This window comes from Strigops habroptila, chromosome 7 (assembly GCF_004027225.2).
Source record: "Strigops habroptila isolate Jane chromosome 7, bStrHab1.2.pri, whole genome shotgun sequence".
Lineage (NCBI taxonomy): Eukaryota > Metazoa > Chordata > Aves > Psittaciformes > Psittacidae > Strigops > Strigops habroptila.
The window spans coordinates 13,402,377-13,424,545 of record NC_044283.2 but is presented as its reverse complement, the minus strand read 5'-3'; the positions used below and the strand labels follow the sequence as shown (position 1 = coordinate 13,424,545).

The following is a 22,169-nucleotide window of genomic DNA, read 5'->3' as shown; positions in this document are numbered from 1 at the left end:
CTGCTAGGCTAGGAAAGATTGGGAAGTCTATAATTTTACATCAATCAATACTACTGATAAATTTCTAGTCACAAGAAAGGATGTGACAAAACACAATAGGACAAGCTATTAACAGAGAATCCCCAGTGCTCCAGATAGAGCTATATTACATGAAGAGAGGAAGAAAAAAAAAATCATTAAGCAGTAAAGCTTATTAAACAGCTAAGATTGAGGGGAACATAAACCACACAGGGCTGGTAGAGGCTGTGAAAGAGAACAGCTTGGGTGTTACACTGAAAGGTAATGGCTGCACCTCCTAGCAGCAGAGCACCCAGAGCAGGCTGCTCGAGCAAGCACAGATCTAGTCCGACCTTCTCTAGAATGCTTACTGTGGTCAGGAGGTGTGTTAGGTTACTGGTGGGCTCTTGTAGCTGTTGTGCCGGAAAAAAAGCCAGTGCAGCTGCTCAGGAGACATTCTGGGGCTGTACATCCTTCACCTGCTCTTGCTTGGCCCTGTTCTCCTCCAGCAACATTTACACCTTCAGCCCTGGTACTAGAGCCAGTTTGTCTCTCTAAAGAAAGGGAAGCAACTTCAGATGGTTTCATTTGCTCCTTCCTTAAGTCTCAAGAACTCTGAAAAATATACCTTGTACATGAAAACACCTGATGGAAAGAAGTGTGCAGTGGTCACAGACCGTGAGCAGCAGGAGTAGAACATGGGAATCCTTGGACTCAGTTTCATGCTTGAGCTGAACATTGCAAAGCTCAGGCACATGATGTTGCAGTAAGCTGATCACAACAAGGTCCTGTGGTCTCCAAAGTATTTTGTCATATACATGTTTTGATGCCCTTCACCAGTTTAGAAAGATTCCTTTCCAACATCTGAAATATAAAACCAAAGGCTGTGATGAAAACCTGTACAGGCAGAAGTTATTTTGTTCATGCTTCCTGTCAGTGTACCTTCATGCAATAAAGAGCAATTTCTTGCCCTTTTCTTTTTTTCCTTTTTGTTCTGTTTCACATTGCTAATGGCTTATTCTGCTCCCACTGCAGCTGTTTCACACTAAAGTATTGCCATTGACCTTACCAGGACAGACACATGTAATCTTGCAGAGGGCTGGCACCAGGTTTCTCAAACTTCATAGTAACCATTGGGTTTTGCTTTCTCATACTGTGGACTTCAAAACTTCAGCCATACCAAGGAAGGAATTTAGAAAATACTTTCATAAGTTCCCTATGTCATTTCTGTGCTGAGGGAAATACATAATGCATACCACATTGAATTCCACAGAAACACATAAAAGCTACAGAGGAACAAAATGCTCTCTATTTTGAAGTGATTTCTGCTACATACTGCAGTGAAAATTGCTTAAGGTTTATCAATCTGAGATTTAGTGTAACAGTGTCAAATCACAAAATGGGCATAATGGACCTGACCAGGTCGTGACTGAAGCCAATTGCAAAACCACGACTCAGTAGTAATACACCCAAACTGTACTCAGCAATTCTGCAGTTGTAATCATTTCCAATCTCAGATTCCAGTAACTTCAGTTTCTTTTCACTCCTTGAATACACACAGGAAGCTGACTTCCTTTCTATAGCAAATCATTTTCTGAGGGACTCCAGTGGGTTGAGGACTCCTTTATAGAGCCAGTGCTGTCTGGAATGGTATTTGCTGTGCATATAGGTAATTTAATCTGTTCTGATTACTTGGCTGATATGACAGTATTGTACAAAGTATGTGTATGATAAGTAAGATTAGAACCTAGCTAGAAGCCCAGACCCAAAGCTACTGTAATTTGGACCCTAATGTATTCCATGTAGTGCAGAACCAACTCTCCACTCTTTATCAACTTAGGGTTCTGTACAAATAGATAGTTCTAGTTTCTGTATAAGATCTTACTTACTCAGGCATCCTTTGTCTTCTTGCTCTTTATATCCAACACCTTTTAAAGATGCTCTGGAAAAGGCTTTCTATGATTTCCTAAGCTTTGCTAGGATCAAACACTTTCATTCTCTCCTGAAACAAGGTTGAGGATACAGCAGGCGTCCAAGTAAATGACCATACTTGTGCTGTGTTCACAGATGCAATGCAAGTGAAGCAGCTGGCCAGCAGCCTTTTATAAATATTATCAAAAGCTATTTGCCTCCCTGTAAAATGGAGAGTGGGAAAAGACACACTTACAACCTAACCACAAGATTTGATTCTGCAGAACTTGTCTGTGACTCTATTCCATACTCCATTAACTTTTCTAATGGGAAGGCTAGAGCCCCCTTTGTCCTCACATGAATCCATGTCTGGATGACCTATCCTGCGATTAGTTCAAAACTGCGTTCTTTAAATTTGGATCTTGGAGATTGCGGATAGGACTGAGGAAGGAGCGGTTGGGAAAGCAGGTTGGGGAGCCACACTAAACACCTGCCTCCCAGCAAGGTCATAACCGTGCCAAAGTAAAAGGAACTTTGATCTATGCTTGGACCAACTCTTGCACCCTGTCACTTGCATGACTATGCCAGATGATGTCAATTAGACTCACTGCTGCTCACAGTAAACCTCAACAAAACTCCAGGGTTTTAACATCTTGATAGAACCTTAGGAGAAACAGTTTTCTCCAAATTCATCCAGGGATGAAATAGTAGTCAGTCAATTTTCACAGGCTCTGATCTTTCTTGGGAACAAAAAGCACTTTTGCCTGAAGAGTGACTAGAAAATTGTCAGTATATGTTTAGATTCTTGCCTCTTGCTGGCTCCTTTAGCAAGTGCTCCCAATACATGAAAGTTCCCCAAAATATGACTAAAAAAGAACAGAGAGCATGTTCCAACTGCAAACTATGGAAATATGAATGTTTTTTTCTGATTTCAGCATCATCTGCTTTTTATCACATCTTACTGAAGGGGTTTGATTGGGCGGAAACAGATGTGGTTTAGAAAAAGTTTGAGTAGATTCACTATTGCTTCAACTGACATATGGTAAATAGCCATAGTGAGCTTACCGTGGTCCAGTGCAAAGTAGAAGAATAAACCAGAACAGAACAGAACAGGAGTAATGGCAGTGAATGTGGCTCTTCTCAGGAAAGAAGCAAGCAGAAGTAACCTCCTCTGTGTGGGGACCCTATCAGATTCCAAGGAGGAGACTGTTTTTAATAACCTATCATCTTTCTTTTTAAAGTAGTCATAACCATAAAGATAGGAGGTATCATTTTGATATCTTGTTTGTTAACTTCAGGATAGTATTCAAACATGAAAATGTCAGTGTAAACACTCTCTAATTTACAAATATTAGCATATCAACAGGGTATGCTTGAAATCAAGAACTGTAAGGTCACCCAGTAAGTCTCATCAGAAGAATTTTAACACAAAAGCTGTAATCACAGAATCATGGCTTTGAACTACTGAATTCCCTAAGGGAAGTTTTATAATGCAAAGGAGTGCAATCATGTTTGATTTTATTTATTGCTAACTCGGCATGGAGATCTGAAAAAATCACTATTAATCTAAGCCAGACAACATAGACCTTAAATGAAATGTAAAACAATATCTTACAATGATGTTCGTGCTGATTGCAGCTTCTCATTTGCAGGGTGAAAATAAAGCTCTATTAGACTGTCCTCTTTCCCTACTGTGTTTTCTGCATAGGCTATGAAGCATTTATCTGCTAAAAATAAAATGATTTTTTAAGTATAGAACTTTGTTTATCTCAAGCAAAACCTGGTCATCTTTTAGGAGAACAGATAAGCATGAGAAGTTGGATTTGGTTCTGGTCTTGTAAGACTTACAAACTTTGACTGCTCGTAGCTTAGAAATCTCTGTCCCAGAAAACTAAATATTTAATTGTTCTGAAAATGTTCAGGCTTCCAAAAGCTTCATCGATATGTATAATGTTATGATATAGAATTTCAGACTTATTTCTGATTTACAAAAGCAATTGGAAAAACACATGAGTAGTTGTTACTGAAGAGCTGTGGATAAGTTTGGAGGAGATGCAGTGGAATTCAGCTTGTTCTGGATAGCATTAAAAAAATAAAAGATACTGAAGTTATGCACTTGTTCTGAGTTCAGCATATATTGAGGGTTGCAAAGGACAAAGGGGAGCCAGGGACCATGTGAATAAGCAGCCTATATGTTCAAGGCTTGATATTATTCATATCAAAGGTACTAGAAAATTGCCATTGGTGTCATTGGGTCTTTGCTGGGCCTTGAGTAAAGATCTAGGCTTGATGCTCTCTCTTCCATTGGACACCATTATGAAAACAACACTTGATTTACCTACAGAAGTGCTGATGCTCCTGGGAAGCTGGTGAGTGTGGTACAAACAAATCTTTGTTCAGAACAAAGGCACTGTAGCAATGAATACATTGTATTGCCTTCAGAACAGCAAACCCAAAAATTCTTGTCAAACTATTATTTTTTGTTGTATTTATATAGGAAATGACTGGGAAGGATAATGTCTGAGGATAATTCAAGTGCAAGTTATAAAGGAATATAATGTTATCAATTAATAAATCACAACTGAATGGATCATCAATACTTTACTAATACATGATAATTTTTGCCATCTCACATTAACACAGCATGCTTTTTGTCTTAACGTCCTAGCTATGCTGATGTTTAAACATGAACTAGTAGTTTTCACAAACCAAGGAGAAATGAATTGCAAAGCTGTGATGATCCATACAGGAGTCAAAACCACACATCAGTCTAGCAGAACTGACTAATTTATGAATAGAGACAAGTCCTTGCTCTGTAAGTTGTACGAACTGTTTTGGTTCATGGTAGGCCTTGTCATTTGAAATCATGAAAGATGTCTCAGAAGACTCATTAGGCTTTTGGTCTATATGGAGCAAGTCAGATGTAAAAAAAAAAATAGAGCAACTCTTGGAGAAGGTTTGAGTAATTTTTTATGAATTTATATTTTCTGCATGCAAAGGAATCCCAAACTGCTCCTGTTCATCCCATGTCTGCATTCTATGGAGGTGTGATAAATGTGATAAATGACCAGCTTGGGAGTTTACTGGTAAATTAGTTCTTTCCATTATTTCAAATGTCACTTTAAAATACTTACACATGAATTGAAGCAATTAAATTAACACAATATAAAGCCCATAGCTCAGGTAGAAGGTAACTCTTACAGCTGAAACATGTTAAACTTTAAGTGCAGTTCTCCTTTGCTAATGCAAGAGGAAATGGATTAACATAAAGCCCCACGTTAGCCAGTTAACACAAGAGAGCTGAAAGGCTATGGTTTCTGTATGCTACTGCTCTCTTCTGACTGAAGGAACGTAACCTCAGTAACATGGTATTGTTTGTGCTTTTGGTTGAATGACTAAATCTTTGGATGGGTGAATAATAAATAAAAGAATAACAAAGAGCAAGAGATGCTTTCCAAACTACATTTTAGATGAATAGTCATGGGTCACTGCTTTGAAAGCTTCCTTATTTTACAAATGCTTTCACATGTAAACAGTTGCAAACAAAATAATGTAAGAAAGGGATATCAGGGGTGATACAATCTGTCCATGTCTACTTATGGAAAAATACCACTGTGTCTGAATTTATCAGCTCTCTGGGTTTGTAGGTGCTGCAAGCTCTGAGCTCTCAGCCACGTAGCACAAGGACCTACCCACTGCATTTAATTCTAGTCCACCTTTCCCTGAAAGGTTATAGCAGGATTATATTGGGTTAAAAGACAGGTGATGAAGGTAACTAAGGCAGGTAAAAATCATAAGCGAAGAGATTGAAAGTTCTCCTACTTCGTGTAGAATTTATTCTTGGGCTTTTCTAAACAACTATGTTGAAAGAAGGGTGGTAGGTATTACAGGAGACCACTAGGGTCTTTCTGCCTGTATATATGAAAATACATGTATTCAGGCTTCAGGCTCCTGTTCCTTCTACCTCTTGTCTCCTTGTAACAGTGGAGAAGCAGAAAATGCAACTTCCCTTTGATTTTTCACCAGTCATTTCCTGTGGGTTTCCCCTACAGAACCTGCACAGACTTTTACATGAATACAATAATAATGTAGATACTTTTTTTTTTTTTCCAATCTGTTTCCCTTGGGAAAAACTTTCCCAAGCAATTGCTTCTACTTCACCTCGGAAGTTGCTAACGGTAGGATTTTTGGAGCACTTCTAGTAGTTTTTACCTAATGCACTTTTACAGTGAAGTCAAGATACAGACGTTTAAATACATACATATATACAAACACACATATATCGGACTTGATGATCTTAAAGGTCTTTTCCAACCTGGCTGATTCTATGACTATGATATAGATAGATATTAACTGCACAGACAGACGGACACTCCCCAGGCACCCCCTCCCCTCCGGCAGCCCCTCCCGGTCCCGCCGGCAGGTGGCGGTGTGTGCCCGGGCTCCCCGCCCCGCCCCGCCCCGGGGGTCTGTCCCCGCACCCCGAAGGTGTCTCCCAGCGGAAAGACAAACGGGAGGAGATTTCTCCCTTCTTCTTCCTTTTCCCCTTTGTAAACTCAGTGAAGTTCCATCAGCTGCCCCCGTCCCCCCTCGCTGCTGCGGTGAATCATCCCGACCCTAGGCAGCGCTTACCCCTCTCAGCCCCTCACCCGCCTCGGGTCGCGGGAGCCCTCAGCTGCCGCTGCCCGCCAGCTCCGCCGGCAGCCGGAGCAGCTCTGCACCCCTATCAGGCAGCGCCACCGGGGCTGCGGGCAGGGCAGGGCAGGGCGCGGGGCTCCGCACCCCCCACCGGGGGTCTGGGAGGAGGAAAAGCGGAGGGAGGATCCTCCAGGATCCAGGTAGATCCAGCTTTTACCGCTTACCGAAAGCCACCAGCAGCAGGACCTCCGCCTCCTCCCTCCCTCCCTCTATCCGCCCTCCTCCCCTAACTCCCTCCCTCCCCTGCCCCTCCGCGATGAGAGACGGCCCAAGTCGGAGCGCGCCAGCCAGCAGAGATCTCTGCCAGGGGCAGACGGATCGCTTTCATGTCGCAGGGTGACTGCTAGCCCTGCGGAGGCTCCCCCGGCAGGGGCTGGGGCTGGGGCCGGGGCTGGAGAGGCAGCGGCGGCGGGCGGGCAGTTGCCGGGTGCCTGCCGGCCCCGCGGGGTGCTGGCGGCGGGGGATGCGGAGCCGGCCGCGGACTAACATGGGGGGCAGCCACTCCCACAGGGCGCCCGTCTTCGACGAGAACGAGGACGGTGAGTGCGGAGCTGTCCGCGGTACCGCGCCTGCCGCGCTGCAGGGGGAGCGGGCTGGGACCGATCCCCCCCGAGCGGGCTGTCTCCTGGGGCTGAGCTGCCGGGAAAGGAGGAGGGGAAAAGCCCACCTTTGTTTAGCCGTCCGCACCGACTGCGTGGCTATTTGCCCCTAGCTGAGCTCAGCTGAAGTGTAGCACACTGTCACTTGGCGTTCAAGCACATGGCAGGTAACTTCATACACGCCTTTACGAATGGGCATCGTGTTGGGGATGGGTGCTTGGTTTTTTGTTTTTGTTTATAGCTGATTCTTTGCCCACCTGCCCATTTTAAACGGTGATATCTGCGTCACTCGGTATACTTCTTCCATCACCTTTACTTTCTGAAACTTTTTTTTAGCTAGCTCTATTACTCTGAGATTTTTCTTCCTGCCTAGGTAATATGTCATAAGAAAGTGTATCTTGTAAAGTTTTTGAAAGACAATGGAAAAGTTTGCATAAAATAAGACATTTCTTCACAATTTATGAATTTCCATGTCATTTTCATACATAGACCATATTTAACTGGAATTATGTGAATGCATTTCAATTACAATCATTTTGGCTTTTGAAGCAAAGAGAACACAGCACTCAGGAAGCAGATAATTGTGTATTATCACTAGAAATGTTTCTTATGTTACTTACAGGATAGATGTTGTAATGTTACTTATGGGATAGGTGTTGTTGCCTATCTGGATGATGGATGCTTAATTTTGAGAATATTGCTTTCCCAGGTGTTCCCAATGTATTGTATTAGGAGGTGATTGTGCCTCAATAGACTATTACACTGTTTTGGCTTTCTGAGATTGCTAACAAATAAAAAACATTTATGCTCTTACCTATATGTTCAGAACACATGGAGGTATTTATATTGTTTTGCGAATAGGGAGAATATATATTAAATGAATGTAAAGTGCTTAAGAAGGTGAATACACCTTGAATTTAAGTCACAACTATCATTCCCAATTACCTGACAAAGCTTGAAGAGGTATTTGATGAGGTTTGCTTTGCAAGACTTCATTGCTTGTGTGGAGAATGGGACACACTATTTACTATTTGTGTATTGTGGTGCAATAGCTGTTATTTTCTTGTACTGATATAAAATTTCACTCATTTACCATAGATCATACTATGTAAACAAGTGAGAAAGAAAGACAGGTAAAATCTTGATCGTGAGCAATTAGTCTTGTAAACCTTGAGGTAATTCACCAAGAAATACCCAGAAATGAAAGCATGGTCTCAATCTTGTCTAGACACCCCAAGCTAAAAAAATAGCCTTTGTAAGACTTTTGATTGGGCTCTCTTAAGTTAGCAGTTTCCATTAATTATTATCCCTTTTTTCTTTCTTTCTTTATTTCTTTTTTTTTTTCATGAGAAAAAGCTGTGGTCAGTTTTTGAGCAAAATGAACAAAGTTCAATAATAAATTACTGCAGAGAAGACTTCATGCCACAGTTCTTTTTCCCTCAGTAAAACATTCTGTAATGCAGCCATTATTAATACCTAATAAAAAAGCACATAAAGTATTTATGGATTTCTATTAGGTCATTATTTATTCTTTGCCTGGTTTTGTTTTGTTCTGGATTTTTTTCCCCATTATGAATGTTCCTAACATTGTCCCTTTTTTCTTCTTAAGATATTATGCTTAGCACAACCATCTAGTTCAGAAGAGTCCACTGCTTTTAAAACAAAACAATAACCTATACTACTTACATACTACTTGCAAATTATTATTCAGGATGATATTTTCTCCAAGTACCTACATAATGTAGGAAAACACCTCTTTGAAAATGTATCTTACAAGTTTTAATACAAAACCAAGCTGTATCTCATAGTCCCACTAGTAGCTACGAGAGTCACCGTTTTCCACAATATTGGACTCAATGTGAAATCTCAAAAAAAAGGCAAATAAGAAAGTATAGCAAGAGAAAGTAGGGTAGTTTCTGGAGATGGTATGATTTTGCTCAAGAATGACAATACTTGTCAATTCAAAGAGAACTGGAATAAATGAGTTGTGTACGAATAGTAGTAACCAAACTATTTAGTCTGTTGTGCGTAACATCACAGCTGCCTTTTCAAATGAGAAAAACGAGCAGAAAAAAGCGTGATCATTTTATGTTTGTATGGGTTAATGATGGATGTAGAATAACACATGGACTTCGGAAGAAGAGGTTTCAAACCATTTGTTGTCACTTTGTAAATTATAGAAAAAGTTAATTATTCAGTGTACAACCTAACAAAGAAACATGTGGAAATAGTATGTGAGGAGCACCCAGATACTGCCTGACAAGCCTATAGAGTACCTGTTCCAGAGTTACAACTCATGCTTTCTGTCTAATGAAAATAGGTGTCGATTCATTGAGTAGATCTAAAAACTATTCATTGGTTGTAGACCCCCTGCCATGCTTTGGATGATAAAAAGTGACCCAGCCAGAAGGCTGGACTACATGTTGTAAACCCTCAGTTATCACAGACAGCATAACACATCATTATCCTACACTGATCTTTTTAAAGTCCATAATACAAACCATTTTAAAACTAGCTGTATTTGCTCTCTATGTTATGTTTTTGTTAGAAGGATCTTCCAGAACTTCACTCTTTGAATGGTTAGAAACATCTGGTTTTCCTGATTAAATAATTCTTATCCTATTTGTAAGATTTATGTTTATTACAACCTTTTTTTAGCTTAAAGAGTTTTCCACCATCCATAACTACTCCAGTGCATTGATAGACAGCAAAAATGTCCCCTCCCAGTCTTTGATTTGTAAGAAAACCTCTTCTAATTTTCTCTTATTTCTAATACCTTTTCATTCCCTGTGCCCTTCGTCTGCATGCATTTGAACCTGTCTTGGTTGCACATAGATAACCCAGAATTGCAGGTGACTTTTCACCAGGACCTTGTGGTAGAAAAAATACTTCCTGATCTCTACTACAAATAACTTTCCTGGTACATATGCCCTCTTCACAGGCATATCATGTAGATAGTTCAGTCACCCTGTGATCAGTTAGACTACCAGTGCCCTGTTCAGTGATTTCCATTGATGAGCAGAAGTTTTTGGTGTTTCTATGTACGTGATCTTGCATTTTGCATGGCTGAATTTTGGTCCATTTCTATTGTTCATATTCTCAAAGATGATCACCAATTTCTTTCCTTGTGATGCTCTCATTCTCCATCACTTTACCAATGTTCTGTATTACCACCACTCTCAACAGCTCCATGCCAGTTATCAAGTCCACTGAATATTTTGTGTATATATTCAGCTGGATCATTTCCAGACTTCATCTCCTTTGCTGTTAACCCCTGTCAGTCTCACCATTCCCATTTAAAAACATAAAAAAACACAACAAAACAAAACAAAACCAAATCAACATTTTTTTTCCTGTGTTACTGTCATGATTTAACCCCAGCTGGCAACTCAGCCCTGCATAGCCACTTACTCACTCCTCCTGTGGCAGGATAGGGGAGAGAATCTGGAGTAAAAGAGAAAATTGAGATAAAGACAGTTTAATAGGTAAAACAAAAGCCATGCACACAAGCAAAACAAATGAAGGAACTCATTCACCACTTCCCGTGGTCAAGCAGGTGTTCAGCCATCTCCAGAAAAGGAGGGCTCCATCACAACTAATGGCTACTTGGGAAGACAAACTCCATCACTCCAAAGGTCCTCCCCTTCCTTCTTCTTTCTCCAGCTTTGTATGCTGAGCACAACACTATGTAGTATGGAATATCCCTTGGGTCAGTTGTGGTCAGCTGTCCTGGCTGTGTCCCCTCCCAACTCCTTGTGCACTCCAAGCCTGCTCACTGGTGGGGTGGTGTGAGGAGCAGAAAAGGCCTTGACTCTGTGTAAGCACTGCTCAGCAGTAACAAATACATCACTGTATTCCAGCATAAGTCCAAAACATAGCCCTATACTAGCTACTATAAAGAAAATAAACTCTATCCCAGATAAAACCAGCACAGTTGCCCACCTTGCATTTTGCCATTTAATTCTCACCTTGTTCAGCTTTGCTTGTACTATCTAATACATCGCTTCACTGAAATTGAGAAAGATGAATTCTAAGCCAACTCTACCATCTACAAAATAAGTTTCTCATCAAAGAAAAGCATCTGGTTACTCTTGTGCAAACAATTTCTGGCAAAGCCATGCTATATTTACTCCATTTCTTTCTTCTTAGCCTAGGTTAAAGCACAACAACAGCTAAGCAAATCTGGTGAACAGAGTTCTTTGTATGCTTAAAGGTTATACTCTGGCTAAAGAAGCTCAGTTGAAAAATATGCTTAATTTCTTGATTTTTATTGCTGTAGAGGTTGTATAGAAAACTAGGTCTGGTGTAGCAGCATTGCTACCTCTAATCAAAGATAAAGACTTTAATGGCTTGGAACTATAACATTTTTTGGACATTTAGAAAGTGTTTTCAAGCTAATTGTTTTGTTAATACTGCTGAAGCAAAGGAATGTTGACTCTCTTTGCCTTGAATGTTTCTATTCTCAGAACAACTCTCCTGGATCGTCTCCTGAATATGTGTATCCAGTACTAATATTAGGAGAGCAAGGGAGTACATTTTCCTCATGTTCAACTCTTCACAAATAGCAATAATTTCACAAGAATGGCAATAGAAGGGTGAGGGGAATATTCACTACTGGCAAATGTTATTTGCAAATCGTCAGTAAATATCATAAGTGACAAATATGTTAGCAATAGCCTGGTGACTGTAAAGAGTACCTTTCATGCTGGATTTGCTTGAGCGTGCTCTGTTAAAACCTCAGAGATATTTAACAGGCGAAAGTGAAATAATAGAAAAGAGTCATTCAGAAAAGGGCCAACTCAGGAGAGCTATTACTACTACCACACAGTAATAACGTATTTACCTATATTGTGGTAGAAGATACAGAGGAAAGGATAAGAAGCAGAAGAATTAGAGGCTAGATGTTGTTCCTGTGAAGGGAGATGGCAGTTGTATTTGATTGTTTGGGGCTAAAATGTCAGCTTTGCTGCAGTTACTTTTAGAAACAAGTGCACTAAGCCTTTAAAGTTCTTGTTTTTGTTTTCATAGTATGTGACTACATTTAAAGCATATATGTATTTCCAAAGAGCCTTTCACTGAGTATCCTGAAGCTATAAAGCTTGATCACCACTTTGCAGAGGTCAGTGTGACATACTGTGCTTAGTACTGTGGTCTTGTATGAAGGAAATGAGACATAGCAACATGCCTTAGCTTATTTCCACATGACCATCCCTGATTCACCATAGTGCTTATGTATCTACTTAACTTCAAAGAAGTGCTGAAGTCCCACTGCTTTACTTGAGTCATAAGACTTTATTCTGCTTTAATGTCATAACTACAGAGCTCAATGGAAACCTTGTGTACTAGAGAATATAACAGCCACCCTCTGGAGTTAGACTTTAAATTCTAAGTTGTAATTTAAAATTGATATCTACCTCTCCTGTTTAGAAAAGCCTTCACCTTAAATGAAGGATTTTAAGTTGTTGGGGAGTTGCAGAAAATGTCATTATTAAATGACCAGTTGCTGAAAAGACAGTCTTGTACTAAAAGCACAAAAAAAACAGATACAGATCCTCACAAAAAGGTCTGCAATTAATATGGATTCAGATAGCTAAATTCAGAACATAATGGCTGAGTTTATATAAAGTGCAGTGGAAGCTGAAGAACTATAAAAGTGATATAGGGAAAAACGACACATGGGGGTTTCACTTGGAACCAATTTAAAGCAATGGTTAAATGCCAAAATATGTCAGATACAAAATAGAGTGTTCAGTATCCAGTTCTTGTCAGTGATAAGATAGTGCTCAGCAGCCGGCTGCCACTAAGCTGAAATGGATAACATCTGAGGCAGTCATACAACAACTGCGAAGAACTCAAATCACGAGGCTAATAACATATCCTTTTCAAACTAATTGTTTCATAAAATATAGCCCTACAGAACGGTTAAATAAATGCTTTAGAATCTAAATACCTTTTGTTAGTGAAAGTAACAAATATAGGGTGGGATTAATATTTCTGCTGGATTTTTGGTTTGTTCAGGCAATTTCTATTTGTGGCGGGTTGTGCTACATTTTAGTTTTTTCTTTGCAAACATGAATATTCCAATTCCCTTTTATAACTGAATTGGGTAGGAATACCACCCAATTGTGACTTAAAAATGCTCTAAGGCAGTTCTGTGTCAAAAAATTGATAAAACACAGCTGTTGAAGGCCTTTATTTTATGCTGGATACCAAGGTTTTAGATAAATAAGACCCAGACCACTGGATTTTTATTTTTTGTTTTATGGCCCTGTTGAATTATACAGAACTTAATTTTCCATTTATTGAACTTTAGACATAATATCATCATTACACATAGTGCAATACATTTCAGAAACCTTAATGCTAGTGTTTGTACAAATGCAGAACAAAATTGAGAGCACTGCCAAGCTTACAGTTACATCATGGTATGAGACAGTAGGAGAATGTAGACAGAAAGGAGAGCACAGAATAACAATATGCTAATTCCAGGCAGTCACAGAGGTACCAACTGTTGTCAAAAGTTTGCATGTTCTGTGCCAAAGAAGGTCCAAAAGGAATATCATGGCACTGAGAGCACCATCAGCCATTATCTTCCTGACTCAGTCTTCTTAAATCTTTGGTAAAATGTACACAAATAATTTGGACCTCTTCAGACACTAAATGATAATTATAGATGAAGTTTCATACTAGATCACAGATTGCGCTTTTCTACAGGGAACTCTAAAGAAAAGCAGGATGAATCTGGCACTTCCATCTTAGCTACTGGCTCCCTCAAATGAGCTGCATCTCTGTTCCCACAGTTAACTGTCCTAAAAATGTGCAATATCTGATTCACTCACCTTGTCAAGATTAGAACCAAGACTCTTTCAACGGACAGCTGAAGTATTACTAATTTTATTTTACCTTAACATCATGCAGTTTCAACAAAATCTCTGCCAGCAATAGCTTAGAGATGGACCAGATGAATGTTCAAGATCCTTCCTAAATATATTTTCTAAAATTCCAAGGTTTAATCTTCTGCTTTGGTGGAAACATCCTTGTCAGGACTTCTGTCTTGAACAAAGAGTCTTAAACATGTAAGTCTTTGTTGCTACTTTTGTAGACTTCCATAATTTATACAAGTGGTTGGCATGACACTTCTAAGAGTGTTAAGGAATTTCTTGGTGGCTTGTTATCTACGAAGTGTAAGTGCTCAGGAGAAGTAACATTTAACTCATGTTACTATGTATGTTATGTAGCGAGCCTGGAGGTCTAGATAGGCTTTTGCAGTAATAGGCTTTTCAGGGTAATGAAAAATAAATAAATTAAAGCTAACCAAGCATCAAGCAAGATCAGGTCAGAGACTACTCTCCAAGATCAGGAAGAACTCTGAATGTTCTGCAGAACTGGAGAAGCCTAAAGGTGGAAGAAGCAACACACTGAAAAGGAAGGTGTTCAGCACACTGAAAAGGCTTGGTTTTCCCATGGACAAATCGTGTTCAAATGTACAGAGATACCAAACTGACTTTATTCCTCAATATTGGCTTCACTTTCAGGAGAGTTCAAAAGATCAGTCTTTCACTTCTGCCAAGGACATCATGAGGCTGGTTGCACTCACTCCCCTCTGACACTTTCCCATAGAACAAGGGGGAACAGGTCTATCTCCTCCTTTCAGTCTCCCGTGTGGCATCCACTGGGTCATTGATAGCATCTGGCATCAAAGTGAAAGAATTCCTCGATGTGGATGTGTGGATGTGGATTATAAAGCTAGCAGAAATGTAGGAATGCAGTTTTTTGTGAACCCTGAGCAACATCTTGTCCAGAGAATGGAGGAAGTTCAGCCCAGAACCAAATGTTGTACGTAAGTGAATTAGAAAATGACTGAGAAAATCTTGGGAAGAAAGAATAGTAAGTAATAATGACCTTGCTCATAGATACTCAAAGAAAGTAGGTCCTATTCTACCAGGACTTTCCTTGTGCAGCCTCTTCCGAAGGTGAGCATAAGAATCAAGAAGGCAGGGTTTTGCTGGCCAAGCACAAGACTCTCACTTTTTTCTAGCTTCCTCACTGAACAATAAGCAGAAGGAGAAACATTCCTAACGCAAAACCAGGTAGGCAGTGAAACCTGGGGCCAAGCACTGAAGGGTGGAAAAGAGGAAAAGATTGCCTAACTTTGGAGGTTTCATAGTATTTCAACTTGGATAGAGTGAGCTAATACTGAGATAGTGGGAAAGGTGTGGAAGAGAGAAGGTTGCTACTGAGTTCAATCAATACAAAGCACAAATTTTGGAGAGGATATTCAAATGAAAAGGACGATTTCAAGTTCAGCCCCAGTAGTGGAGCTCTACAGTATTCTTCCATAGTAAAACAACTGAGGGGAAGGGACAAAAAGTAGGGAACTTATCCACCAAACTTTGCAGGAGAGGCATGGCCTTTCTGGAGGGGGAAGAGGAGCGGTGGTAAGCAGTATGCACATCAGGCAACCTGATCTCTCTTGAGCACAGCTCTGCTTAATTTCATGAACTTGTTGAACTGATAACTTTAAACTACATTACTTACTGTCTCATGCAAGCCTATGTTGAGCTGTTACTGAATTTGCTCTTGTACATGCGAACACAGTATACATGTGTATATGTAAACTTCCCTGCAACAAGAAAAATTAAAATACTATTCTACAAAGATCAAAAACTGGTGCTAGTGATAAACGTTGTTGTCTTAACTAAATCATATTCTGAATATCCTTGGACCTCACCACAATTTGGCATGAATAACAAATACAGGGTGTTTGCAGAAACAGAACAGGCAAATGTCTTGATTTCTTTCTCCTTTGGTTAAAGAAGAACAAAGCTGGTTTACTCTGCGGGGTTCAGTCTCTGATACATTAACTGTTTTGAAGAATAACACAGGCTTTTATTTGTTTGCATTTGATCCCAGGAAACTACTTCCTTTATCAGAAATGCCTGTTCATGCCACATAATATCTGCAGATGAGCAGTGATGGGGCCCAAGATGCCCACACCTAGTCAGTGCAAGAGGAGGTTGAGTGTTTATCGGGACCTAGAACTGTTTCTCTTCATATAGTATATCATGGAACATCCTTTGACTTTATTTTAAACTCTTAGAAATGAACATTATACCCTACAAATGACACATCATGTGTATACAGTACAACATTATACTGTACACCTCAAGTTCTTATTCATTGTCTGATGTAGTAGAAGGGATTTTATTGTCCTCTACGCAAAAGGTTTTTTTGATAGATAATAGTATTGTACCTTTATAAAACACAAATTTCTAGAGAAAAGAGGAAAGAACAAAGACATCTGTTGCTTCACCAGGGAGTGCTACCAGACTTTCTCTTCCAGATTCCTCGCTTATCAGAATTTGACAACTATAATGCAAGTTCAGCGTGTGACCTGTTTTCAGGTTGTACTCAGGCAAATAGTAGTGTTGTATATTGGCCTGCTCCCTAAGGGCAGTCAGCATTCACCTGAAGTGTCCCGCAGTAAGGGGGTGGGGTGTAGTTTTGTATCACAGAAATAAGGATTTTCTTCCCTTTGTTTCCAAATGAGTTTTTTTCCACTCTAATAGCCATGTCCCTGTTGAGCTAAATCTCCAGTAAGCTTTCCTTGGTTACATACTGCTAGGTTTCCTGACAGACAAAGAATGTTAGATTGGAAAATGCAGAAAACTGACAGACTCTAGAACTGAGGTGGTGATATAAGAAGACATCAGATTTTTACAGAAATATTCAAATTTCCAGTGGTTAAAACAAAAGCTGTCCCATTGACTCAAAAATCCTAGCCTGCCCATTCAGACTGTTTCATTTACTTAGGAAAACACATATGCTGATAAGAGTCGATGTGGAAACTGAGGAAGCTAAAGATGAGGTCAAATTGATGACGTGAGAGACTATTACAGTACAAAAAAGAGGTAACTTTGCACTGCTAGGTTTATGGTTGGACTCAATGATCCTAAAGGTCTTTTCCAACCTAAATAATTCTAGGATTTTATGATCTCAGTCTATGTCACTTGTATTCAGTCCATCTAGGTTCTTTTTTCAGTTTTGCATATGATTATTTTCTGCTATAACTAATGGAAAATTCTTTCTATCTATAATTAGTTTTTCTCCTACACCCTTTTCTATCATCTCTGTCACAGAGTGACTCTGTCAAGAGTGTCAAATTCTACAATACTTTTATTCCTAGAAATGTTGTACCCGATTTTCTGAAATGGTTAAGTGCAATGTAGACACATAAGTTACTTTCATTTATTCCATAAATGCAGACAAAGGCATTTTCCTTTTAAATTGAAGGAACCCTTTTCATAAAGCATTACTGAAGTTGGTGTTTATTATACAGCTTTTTAAGGCTTTTAATGATAACTAAAAATAGTTGATAATACTGAAATTTATTTCCAAAATTTTATATCCCTATAAATATTTTCTTCATAATATCATATCATAATATGAAAGTCTGTCTTTTATATTTCATGAATCCTTTTTTAACTTTCTCTATTTTAAAATGTTTGGTTTGGATATATTCATCAAATCTACCCTGTAGCTTGTTTATCTGACTCCAACTGAACTATGGATTAAATCTGTGCTTTTTAACCTTCTACTTGTATCTGGCAATATTTTTTTTTTTTAGTTTATTTCCACTTTCTCTCTCATTTTCTCTCTCTCTCTCTTTTTTGTTTTTTTAAGAAATATTTTAATTCTAGTTCTTTGAAATTTGGAAACTTAAGTTCTACAGCTGCTATGCTTTTGTGCCCTGTTATTTTTAGCTCGGTTTGATAGTGAATGAAACAGAGGACTGGCTTTCTCAGTGTATTGCTAACACTGTTCTGTGTGAGAAAAACTGTAATATTGAGTAAGAAAAATATACTACAAAGCAACATACTTCAATGGACAAAAATTATTTTCTTTCTTTTTCCTACTTTTGCAGTTATAAGGGAACACCTGCTGTTACTTATTTTAGATCTAAAAATGCAAACTGAGTTAATACTTCCAGTAATTAGTATTTCTTTTTGATATTGTTCTGCCTTTCTTGCTGAGGCAAGGAAGTTCTTGATGAGAATCATTCTTAGCCACCTTGTTGAAACAGAGATGCAATACAATCACAAAATCACCGTTAGTCTCCCGAGTGTCCTTTACACCTTTCTGAAACTATCCTCAGTTTCCACCTGGATTGCTTTCATATTATGTTATAAAGTTTGCTTTTATGCCTTTTGGGATTACATTTAGGTAAACCTTTGTCTGAGCTGTAAAGCCTTCAAACTCTTCTGGGGCAATACCACATCTTTTAGGCACTGGCATCTGCTACACAGAGCTTGAAGTCAAAGAACAAAAGCTAATCAAAAGATCCTTTCTGAGAAGTAGGAAAAAGTCATTATTTTAAGTTCAGCTTCATATTTTACTGTTTTAGCATATGAAAAGTACAGACACAGCTGCACAGTCTTACGTGCAGGGCACTGCTGTAAAACAAAGTTAGCCTTTACTGGGATTGGTTTGGATATAGCTGGAGGAACAGACTAGCTAGAATCTTCTGCAGCTTCATGAGATTCTTCTCTGGCCAGACTTGGCATGTGATTTTTCAGCAACAATATGCCAATTGTGCCATTATTTTCAACTCTTTTCCAGCCCAGTAATGTGTCTTTGAAGTTTTTGCTTAAGCTTTTAGGCCAAACTTTTGAACTAGATTGTTTTATGGTGCAAATAATAATATCAGATAGAAATACCTTAGGAAAAGAAATATATTTTTAGTGTGAAATTCTTTGCAAAAATCTCAGTATTGAAAGACTATATAGAAGAATTTATTAATCTTCAGTTAAACAAAAATGTCACCACTAAGTGCTGTGAGATTTTGCTGGAAAAGACGCATATAGAACTTTTCCTGTTGATCCAAACTTTCAGGAGGGCGAACCTTGTTCTTTTGGAGTTAGGGAGCTCTCTACTGATGAATGGGAGAAGAGAGCAGCTAGAGGATAGCTGCCTGGCCTGATAGTTGGCCGTGGGAAGCAGGATGTGCAAGTGGAGCTCGTCTGGTAGCTAGGCAAATTCTAGCTGTTCCTAGGATAGCATCTTCTCTCTGGCTTTCACAAGGCTTTTCTGAGGGCAGAGGGAGGTTATGTCTGCTGTTCAGAAAAGATTAAGTAATATGTGCCAGTGAAGAGATACCATGTTTTCAGTGGTTTCAAGCCCTTATGGTAAGTGCTGCTCTGGCTTCAGACCTTTGGCTCTCCTAAGCTAGGAGCCATCAGTCTATCTCACAGATGTCAGAGGGAGCGCAGGCATGGATTTTTAATGCATTAGTAAAAAGCAACCCTTTCAGTGTAGTTGCTGTCCCTTACAGAGAAAAGATAGTGCTTGTGGCATTCAGTTTTCTCACTGTTTCTAGTGAGATACAGAGAATTTTGAATGCTTCCTGGGTATACAAATGCTAATGAGTAACAACCGGCTCAGCTCTCAGACTCCTAACCTTCATCTGCGAGGTAGACCATATACATCTTTTGATCCACACACATATGTGGATCAATGATATCCTGATGTTTCAAGTGACAGGGTATCCTGAATGTTGCAAAGAACCGCCTGCAGTGCTACATTCCAATTTGGAAAAGAAAAACACAGCCCAGCAGATCACCTGGGAAAGACTGATGACTGCCGTCATATGCAGTATGCTCCTTCTAGACTTTAATGATATGAAGCTGATTTGCAGTCCTTTTTATGCCTGTATTTGTTGATTAAGATAACAAAAGAAAACAAAAAAATAGAAGGAAGGATTGACCTGGGCATGGACCTGATGGAAAATAAACTTTCTTTTGTTATTTTGAAAGCTTTTCATTCTGTACTGTGAAGAAACCAAGGCTTTTTAATTTCAATTTTTAACTCTTTTAATTCTTTTCATAAATAGCCAGAGGAAACTCTCATCTGCTCATTTACAATTTTATCATAGTTAAGAAAATATAATACACATACATTTCAGAGAATAGTTCTCTCTGTGTGTCTGTAAATAGATATTTTTATATGTATATAGATATTTTTATATGTACATTACTCTCATCAAAACAAACACAGTGTATGTGGTAGGGAACTCTAGAACTGAGTCACCAATATTCATGGTTTCCATCTAACATCTATAATTAAACTTATTTGAAATTCTATTTCTGTCATTATACAGAATTAGTATAAGCACGTTTAATATCACCGAATGTTTCAGGCATTAAGACTAACAAACCTTCTGCTACACTGAGCAATTTATACTCTGCAGTTCACTATTTGTTTGTGCTTTGCACTGAATAACTTCTGTCATTAAAATTAGAAGTTATGTTCTTTCCATTAGTACCTGTCAGCTACTCATTCTGTACACCAAATGAATATTTATTCCTGTTGTGTGGTGACATAAGGTAAATCTTTATAAGTTAAGTTGTGGCTTAGAGAGTGTACTGACCTTCTGCAGTTAATGTCAACCCCAGCCATAACCAGGGAACTGCGGTTGGTCTCTAAATCCTCCTCCTCCCCTCAGTTGCCACTGTGCCAGCTGATGTGAAAGCCTAGATATGGAGATGAAGTGGATTCGGTTTGTTTTGTGAGCATACCTATGTTTGCTTTGCTTAGATCTTTCATGTTTCACTTCTAATCTTAGCAGTGGATATATAAGACAAAGGCCCTGATTTGCTTACTCATATTTACTGTTTTCAGCAATGCATAGTCCTATCAGCTCTGGTGTAATTGCTTGTGGTGTATAGATAAGCATACTTTTATCAGGCTGAAACTATCTTTATTTCATCACTGGAAGGATTTCCCAGAGGTAAGTAGTTCAATAATCAGAGAATAAGTCATCAGCTCCAAGTAAAAAACCTGCAATTAGTTGCATATATAGCAGTCAACCCATCTTTCTCAGTCCCAATACCAAAAATACGAATTTCATCATTAAATATTTATCGGTAAACCTCAAGGTGAAGAAATATGTGTCACACTGAAATTCTAAAGGTTCCTTATTAATTAAATATAGATATCACTATAAGGTTTTTTTTTTTTCTACCCTTCCTATACACCCAGAAGGAAAACACACAAAAAGTGGTATATCAGAATGGAAAAGTGGTTTAATATTAACTAAATAAATTAGGATATTGCTTCAACTGAAGCTATGAAAAATCAATCATGTTGGATCAACAAAAGTTTGGTCTTAAACATGTAGGTAAAAAACCCTACCTTTGGTGACCTGCTTTTACTCCAAAATGGCAGTCAAAAGGAAGTGACTCTGATGAAATTAAATGATTCACACAGTGAAATGAAAAGAATCTTGGCTAGAATCAAACAGCAGCCCATTTTTGGCTCCAGATAACTAAAAATTCAGAACTGTAAGGTGAGCTTCAGGTCAGTCTCTCTGGAACCTCAGAGGTTTGGATCTGAGGTTCCACCCCTAAAATTGATTTTATTTTTTTCTAGAAGTATGATTTAGTTTTAAAAATTTAGGAGACCTATGAGTAAGATGCAACCTCAGTGCTGAAGTATATAGTAAAAGTCATTTAATTGTGGAGGATGGATAACTATGGGTGGATTAACAGATGGAGTTAATGGAGGAGGTCATCCCTCTTAAAATTGTTTCTTTTAAACAGTTGATGGTAATCTGGCTCGTATGAGAGGCAGACAGCTTTTGCTGGGCTCAGGTGTCTCTTTGTGGCCAGCCTGTAATGGAAACCTTGAAATTTTCTTTAACTCTTCTGTACTGGTGCACTGGCGCTTAAATGTACTCATCATATGTGCTGCTAATTTAATTAAACACTGTCTTTTTCCATGAGAGGCAGCTTCTCCTGTTTACAGTCCCCATTCTATCCTCAGCTACTGCTGCACAACCTTACTACCATCAGTGGATCCCACTGCTGTAACGCCATGGCCCAGGCTGTAGCTCTGGAAATGCCCCCATCCAGCTAGAGTGGGCAGGGTGCAGCTGCCCTGTATCTGAAGGGAGGGGGTCAAGAGGGT

The 22,169-nt window shown here is 39.1% G+C and overlaps 1 protein-coding gene across 3 annotated transcripts in view; it reads left to right on the top strand.

Moving 5' to 3' along the window:
- Positions 1-6,819: 6,819 nt before the first annotated feature.
- STK32B (serine/threonine kinase 32B) overlaps positions 6,820-22,169 on the top strand; it is a 159,403-nt gene continuing 144,053 nt past the window's right edge. For 2 of the 3 annotated variants that reach the window (XM_030492853.2, XM_030492852.2), the window contains exon 1: positions 6,820-7,145. In XM_030492853.2, coding sequence (XP_030348713.1) covers positions 7,070-7,145 — 76 coding nt within the window. In that variant the 5' untranslated portion in view covers positions 6,820-7,069. Of the gene's footprint in view, positions 7,146-7,302; positions 7,373-22,169 lie in introns of those variants that run through there. The other variant, XM_030492854.1, reaches the window with a different exon arrangement.